Genomic DNA, 8,151 nt, shown 5'->3' on the forward strand with positions numbered 1-8,151 from the left:
TCGACTAGACTACTTTTAATGTTTAGTTAGACAACGGAACAAACTATTTGAGGGCGAATAATGAATTACATTAATTCTAATCAGGGCCGGATTAAGCTAGGGGCTAGGGGGGGGCTAAAGCCCCGGGCCCCAGGTCCAAGAGGGCCCCATCATTTGGAAATCATTCTGTATTTTTTGATGTGTTGATACCACAAATCTAACGTATTGATATTATTTTGTGAATTTTTCCGAGTTTTCGAATTCCTTAAGGGGGCCCCGTCATTATTTTAGCCCCGGACCTTATAAATCTTAATCCGGCCCTGTTTCTAATCGGACGAATCTGAGTATGATGCTACCTAAATTTGACCTTTCCGATATTCCGTAAAATCACCTCGATAAATGGTAGAAATTCTAGTCTATTGGACAGTTATATAGCCCCGTTGCCGTGTTGAGTATATGAACGAATTGCAGATGCGTTAAAAATGAAGGAAAAATTGCCATCACTTGCTAAAACTTAGCTCATTGTTTTTCGTGAAGGAGGATAAAACTCATGCTCTTCAGTGACCCATAGGACGAGTGACAGCATTCCATCCAGGTACCGATGGAGTAACCCAAGTAGTGAGAGTAAAAGTGCCTGGTAGTTAAAAAAAAGGAACCTTGAATTGAATGTGTATTACCAATTGAAAATTGAAAACTTTCTAAAATTATTCATTCTGACTTTAATAAGTTCAAACTAATATTATCTGTACCTCGCACAGAAATTAGATTCACGTTGAAAAATTAAAAATCATGGTCATTGTATGACATATTTTCTAACTAAAGTTGTTGTTTCATCATTATATTTGTTATTGTAATAATTTCTTTACTTCAGTTCTTGTTTTGTATTAAAAAGTAAGTTACCAATCGAACTGTTATCTATATATTGTTTTAAAAGAGAGGTGGCATGTTCCAGCATAATTTTCTATTTAAAGATAGACAACATGGCAGGAATGTAACCAAGATGGGTAACAAGTAGTGTTAACCAGCCAACATGATAAGACGGTTGTGGATTAGATATTAAGAATAGGGTACTTGCAAGGTTTGAGATAAAAATAGTTTTTGATAGTTTATATACAACTTTTATTATAATTTTTTTCTTAATTCTTCGATCAATTTTTATAGAGAAAAAAATTATTGGAAATTCAAAAATTTTGTAGGTAGTTTAAACATTTCAGTAAGTCCGCCCTTATTGTGTGACATGATAGGTATAAAATAAAAACTGGACATATGATACAAAGTAAATAAAACAAATGGTATATAAATCGTGTGTTGTGCCAGGATGTAAAAATACCACGACTAAAACACCTGCAAAATTTTTTTTCATGGAGTCAAAAAGTTTGATTATACAACAAAAATGGTTTGAAAGTGTTGGTCATTTTGACGATTATGTAATAATGTAAGAACCTAATCTATAAAAGGTTTATTCACCTTATTCTTATATATAGAAAAATATTTTATTTATACGTAACTAATAAATAAAAACTGTATTATAACAGCACAGGCTACGGTGCCGCCAACGATAAACTCGTGATCATCAAGCAGACAACTGCTCAATGTTTTTGTTAAACCTACATGTCAAAATTGAAAACAAATGAAAATCGTTTTCATGTAGTTAAAAATTTGAAATTTTTGCTATTTTCAATTAAATATTTAGATATTATTTTTTTACTTTACTTTCTAACATTATTTCATATCAAGAAATTATAAAATAAACAAAAAAGTAAATACTCTTTTACAAAATGCAAGTACCCTATTAACATTTTGGTTATTAAGTAACAAAGTAGTTTCAATACAAAGAATATGGTCAACCATCATTGGTTAGATATATTACATACAGGAATACTCGAAGAATTCTTGACAAAAACAAAATGCACTCTCACCACATTTACTTACCACTGGAATTAACTAAAGTTTATTTTGAAAAAACACTAGCATTTTGTAGGCGAGTTTTATGAAAAGTTAATCAACAGAGAGACTTTTTCGACTATGTTCTATTTGGATATGAAGCTACGTTTATTAAAAATGGTTGTGGTAGAATTTTCACTATTATTCATCAACAAATCCATATCACATAGTCACAGAGTAAAACTAAATGTTCGTTGTATGTGAGGAGGTATTGTTAATAAATATGTAGTAGGATCATATTTTTTGAGGAAGATTTAAATGCTAAGATGTATTTAGACTTTAACCTATTTTATTGGAACAAGTTCCACTTCGTACACGTCAAAGGATGTCGTTTTTGTATGATGGTGCGCCTGCTCACGCTAATAATTAATTAATGGTGAACCGAATGAACTATTTCCTGAAAGATGGATCGAAAGAAATGGTCCAGTGCAGTAACCACTAATGTCACCAGATTTCAATTAATGGTTCATTGAGACTGAAGTATACAAAACACCTCCAACAAAAAGGGATGACATTGAGAGAATACGGTATAAATTTCGAGATGTTTCCATAAAAAGATTCGTTATGTGGATAACTTCCTCATTTATCGCTTTCAAGCATGCATAGATGTCTTTGGAGGTCATTTCGAACATCTATTGTGATAATCAAGACATGTACATATACTTTAGTAAACAGGATAATTCTTTATTGTTTCGTTCCTAAAATTTATTTGTAACATACTCGTTTTTTCCTGGTATTTGCAATTCAACCTCTACAGTACCAAACAGCAATGATACAATGTCAATTTTTTACGAATAAATCACAATCAACTCGCAATTAATTGTTAAGTGATTAGATATTGGTATTCAATCATTGTTTTGAAAAGAAAAATCAAAATATCTCCATAACTAATAACTAAAGGTTCAGGGAATGCTCTTGAATCGTACTTGTTACGATTTTTAAGGAAAATTGGTTATAACTTTGCAAAAACTCTATAGAAGACATAACCCTATATTTTTGTAATGGTGAAGTCGAGCTAATTGTAAATATGCAATAAAATATAGGATGTTTCATTAAAAAAAATGTAACTTTGATGTGGCACAGCATTCTGGAATACCCTATAAGATTGTGAATAATTTTAAAATAAGGAATCCAATGATGGCTATAACTCCTCAAATTTTCAAATTGATATCTCAAATAACATGATCTTTATCACACTGTATAAATTCACGAAAAGTAGAAAAATAAACTTGAAAACTGACACATACAGGGAGCTTTAAAATTCATGCGACAAAATTCAGGTGATTGCTCGTATGAAATTAAGATGGGTCTTCCCTATAACAAAATTTCCCCAGCCCGACTCTTTCCGAGATATCACCATATCACCACCCTTAAAGATGGCGACTAAAATTCAATTTTCATTCTTTTAATAAAATTTCAGTAAAGATGTAAAATGGAATACAATTCATAAGAAATGCTGGAAATGACCGACAAAGTTTTAGAATAGTAGGTTTCTGTCACTTCAACAATTCATTTATCATATTAAATTTTACATCTTTAATGTTTTCCACTGAATTAATTAAAAAAATTATAAATTATGATATTTATTTTTTTTTTCTATGCAGCTATTGGTTTTGGGAAAAAAGAATAGAAAATAATTTTAAATAGAACAAGAATTTTTTTAATTTCATAAAACTTCATCTTGAAAAACAGTTTTGATATGAAATAAAGTAAGGGTTGCTACATTCACCATCAACCCCGTATACTGTAACAGGAATTTTGAAAAAATACCCAATTAGTTCTTTGCGACTGTACGAAAATTACAGAAAGTTTTTAGTTTTACTGAAATTTTTGAAAAAAAAAATAAAAACTCAATTTTAGTCACCATCTTTGATATGTCTGAAAGGGATGGGTTGAGGACATTTTGTTATAGGAAAGAACCATCTAAAATTTATCGCATGAAATTAAAAACACCCTGTATAAATGCAGATTTGAATGTGTAGTAAGGGAATTCAAGTATTGGTGATAGAAAAGTCAGGCTTTCGTAACAAAGAGAATCTGGAATTGAATAAGACTGAGTTTATGAACAAATTACTCTTTGAAATAAGGATTAATAAAAAATAAAATAAATGTAAATTTTACAAACAGAACATTTTTTAATTGGTACTTAACAGAATGATTAAACAATTTTTCATCTCATCAAAACTGGATTCATCAAATTAAAAACATATAATTTCACTATCTTGATATTTCAAATGTAACAGGATCACTTCTAATATCTAATTCAGGATTAACTTCCTGCAACAACAAACATGTTAATTCATACTGAGTGGATTTTAAAAAATCATCCAAATACAATATTTTTAAATAAGGTAATTTATATAAACTTCCTATTCCTCTTGATGTAATATTAGGACAATTTCGTAAATCTAAATATATTAGGCTATGGCTGAATATATTACTAATAGTATCTAGGCACCAGTCATCTATATGTGAGCATCCATTGAAACTTAACCATTCCACTTGTTTTAAATCTCTTAAATTGGCCATCCCTTCATAGTATAGATTCATGTTACTGCAGTCGATTGCTTGGAGTATTTTATCTTCTTCAAAAAATCTAGGAAGATTATATTCATTATTTTCATCTGCTTTTATCCATCTGTCTTCATCAAAAAATTTTATAGCTCCACCTAAGTAAAAATAAACTTATTTATTGATCCTCAAAAAATTCTTTTCATATAATAAAAATAACCAATTGGACTTATTAACACCCATATGAAGTTTTATAAATGTCATGAACCAACCAAATAAGATGTTTGTATATTTGTACCAAACATAAAGTAAAGCCTCATTGAGTAAGTATAACTTTAAGTCAAAAAACTCCCAATCTTGCAAATCTGTTTTATTCTGTTTCTTTTAAATACCAAAACCTCCATTAAGTACTCGAAATACCAACACTATATTAGTCGAAATAATTAAGAGTCATTTTGCTACATATTATTCTTCCAGATCTCAAAATATTGAATTGTACCTCTGTATCTCGAACATAATAATGTTTTATTATACAACCTTCACTACTCAATTATTTAAAAATTATTAAACCTGTACCTATTATACTGTACATCTATATTTAAAAAAACTAATCACCCACTTTAAGAATTTGAATATGCAATATATAGTATTACAACGATTACAAGTTATTTTTTGCCAGCTGAAATATTTACTGGATTAGTTTAGTTTTAAAACATGAGTGCTATATGTAAATTGAAAACTTTCAGTCTCACTAAAAAATTAAATGTTCTCGAAGCTGTCAAAAGAGGAAAGATATTGCTAAACAATTTGGCCTGCCAATAAGTACTCTGTCAACAATAACGATAAATGAAAAAATTACAAAACAGTCAAAGTTTTTCCTACAAAAGAAAACAAATTGCAGAATTTCAGGGCTTAGAGGAGTGCTTACTTAAATGGTTTGAGCAGTGACGAAGCCAAAATATAGGTGTTAGTGGACCACTCTTACAAGAAAAAGTAAAAATATACTTCAAATCATTGAGACTCACTAATTTCAGGGTCAGTAGTATAGGGCTAGAAAAGTTTGAAAGAAGACATAAACTTGTTTTTAAAAAAGTTTGTGGAGGAATGTAAGTGTCACCTATAACAAATGGAAATATAATTGTAAAATTTGTTACATGGTATTCATATTCTTTGTGGATTACTTCAATGAAGTCTGAAGGTACACCAAAATGTATATCATCATACAATAAGAGCTACAGCCAGTTTTGAAATGAATGGAATGAAATACATGAAATGTAACATAGACTTACAATAATATATATAACAAGAAAACAATAGTAATATCTAGGTCCCCAGCATCAAGTTGATTAATAGAAGAAATATCTGTCTTCAAGAATTTTGACACTACTTTATCAAAGATAGGGCATTTGATACTGAAATCAATGGAGGTTTGCTAAAGCAACAAGTTATTACCCACCGCATTAGCAGAGTTCTTTTCAACAAAAAAGCATAGAAATATAAAATCTGGCAAAAAACACACAAATCCTGGCTGCAAGTATATAAGATGAAATATCAAAAAAGAGTGAATTCATTACAAACATTGAATTCTTCCTGTCTACCAATTAAAGACTTTGACTGTTTAGGTACATGATGAGGATGCCCAACCAATCACTCCTCAAACTCGCATATTTGTAGAATAAAATTGCACATTAACATATATTCAGAAAAAAACTAATACTCAATTTAATGCCAAAAAGTGTAACAACAACACATTACAATATTTGATAAAAGTAGAACTCATAGGTCAAATATAATATTAAAATCATTAGGGTGTTGTAGTACACTTTTATCATAAAATATTTAGTCTTTTAAAACATTGTGAACTTACCCCTGTGTACAATGAAATGGGCAGCAGCTAGTTCATTTCCAAGTATTTGATTTCTTTCGGGTATATACGATTGTAAAATTATTGCTTCGCGTTCCTTTTTCTTTGCCCACCACTTTTTTATCGCACTAGGAGATAAATCTATGGGCGCCTGTATTTTTTGCAGAAGACTTGTATTTGTTTCTTCTTTGTAAAAAACTCGTAAAAAGCTGTAATGTTGTCCTTCTTTTTGATGCCAAGGTGTTCTCCATTTCATATCTGCTTTTGTAACATCTTTGGGATTGAATGACTTTACCGAATCTTTCACTTCCTCCTGTTTAACAGGTATCGTAGATTCTTTATTACTAGATAATCTACATTTACAATAATACACAGTAGAACGATTTAACTGAAGAAGATTATTAAATTTTATCATTTTACCACAGATAAATTTTAAATATTAAACTATCATAAAATGAATACAGCACAAATCTTCTTCTCTTTTATTTTTATACTTGACGTTTAGATTTTTCTGCTTTTTTAAAGTAGGCTATTTTTGTAGCAAATTAGCAACAAAATATGTACCTTTTATATAATAATATATAATTATGGGGGGTCGAAAGATGGAGAGCAATTTGTGTATCTAACAGAGTTTTGTTCAAATCCGTTAAATAAAGGTGGCATCTTATTAGTATCTGAGTAAATTTTGAAGGAAGCACTAAATATTTATGCCCTGGGCAAACATTTTTCCACACATTTTGACAAAGCAAGTTGTTGAAATATTCAATAATAGACTATAATATGATACTTTTCATTTATTTATCCTTTGTCTACACTAGCGCTATTATGAAAGGTGTTTGAACTGTTATATATGTTATACAGCTGGAAGTTTTTTCAACTTCTCTCCCAGCACTCCTCCGTCTCTTTATCCACCATATTTTTAATATATAATAAAGAATTATTAATAGTAAAGACTAATAAATTATTTCTATTAGCCCCTCATATGAATCGTCAGAGAGCTACCAAAATTTCTAATTTACCTGAATATTTTAAAAACGATTTATGGATATTATTCTACGTGCGTTCTTTCTTGATACATAATCAATTTATTATTCGCTACGATTCTACGTTGAATGAATATATTATTTTACCAAAGAAGTTTAGGTTAAATAAGATCATTAAGTATATTGATGTGATTACTTGAGCGGGATAAGGCGTTTTAATGAAGAAAACTGGCTTTTTAAAATATTCAGTAATATAAGGGTTTAAAATTTATTTTATGGAAAATACGACTCAAATGAACAATACTAAATGATGAATGTCCGATGTTCGGTCGGTTATGCATCTGACAATAAGCGCAAATTATTTATAATATTACCGTATTTTTCTTCCTAAGTAAATTATTGACGCCGTGAACAACTTATCTTTACTTTATAACATTTCAATTCATCTACAATTGTTACATTCATTTTGTCAATTCACTTTGTCTACACCAGCGCTATTTTGAAAGAGTTTGGAACTATTATTTATCATAATTATACAGCTGGATACATTTCAACTTTTCTCCTATATGAGAAAATCCTTATAACATCTACCCTTCATATAGTTATGGAATATTACAATTTTAAAATAGGAATGACTAAATATATAATTTGTTAAATATATTTATTACAGTAAAAGTAGAATCAGTACATCATATAATTAAAAATACATAAATTTTGAACAATAAAATCTTACAATTTAGTAACAATAATCACTAAAGTTGCGTATACAATTTAAAACTATATTATTGTATGTGATACATTCATCAATTTAAAAAAATAATTCAATCCTATAAACCTATTTTTTTGTCCAATGTAGTAACCACTTGTTTT

General features: G+C 29.4%; 1 protein-coding gene across 2 annotated transcripts; it reads right to left on the reverse strand.

Moving 5' to 3' along the window:
* Nucleotides 1-4,034: 4,034 nt before the first annotated feature.
* On the reverse strand, nt 4,035-7,749 carry LOC130903614 (distal membrane-arm assembly complex protein 2). 2 transcript variants are annotated; one of them, XM_057815828.1, is made up of 3 exons: nt 7,656-7,749; nt 6,302-6,611; nt 4,037-4,592 (listed from the first exon to the last, which is right to left on the reverse strand). In XM_057815828.1, the coding sequence occupies exons 2-3, from the start codon at nt 6,552-6,554 to the stop codon at nt 4,141-4,143; spliced, it is 705 nt and encodes a 234-aa protein (XP_057671811.1). In that variant the 5' UTR covers nt 6,555-6,611; nt 7,656-7,749; the 3' UTR covers nt 4,037-4,140. The 2 variants fall into 2 exon arrangements, with proteins under 2 accessions (XP_057671810.1, XP_057671811.1); XM_057815827.1 differs by lacking the exon at nt 7,656-7,749 and having other exon boundaries at nt 4,035-4,592; nt 6,302-6,790.
* Between the last annotated feature and the right edge of the window lie 402 nt (nt 7,750-8,151).

The sequence above is a fragment of the Diorhabda carinulata genome, chromosome 2 (genome assembly GCF_026250575.1).
Source record: "Diorhabda carinulata isolate Delta chromosome 2, icDioCari1.1, whole genome shotgun sequence".
NCBI lineage: Eukaryota > Metazoa > Arthropoda > Insecta > Coleoptera > Chrysomelidae > Diorhabda > Diorhabda carinulata.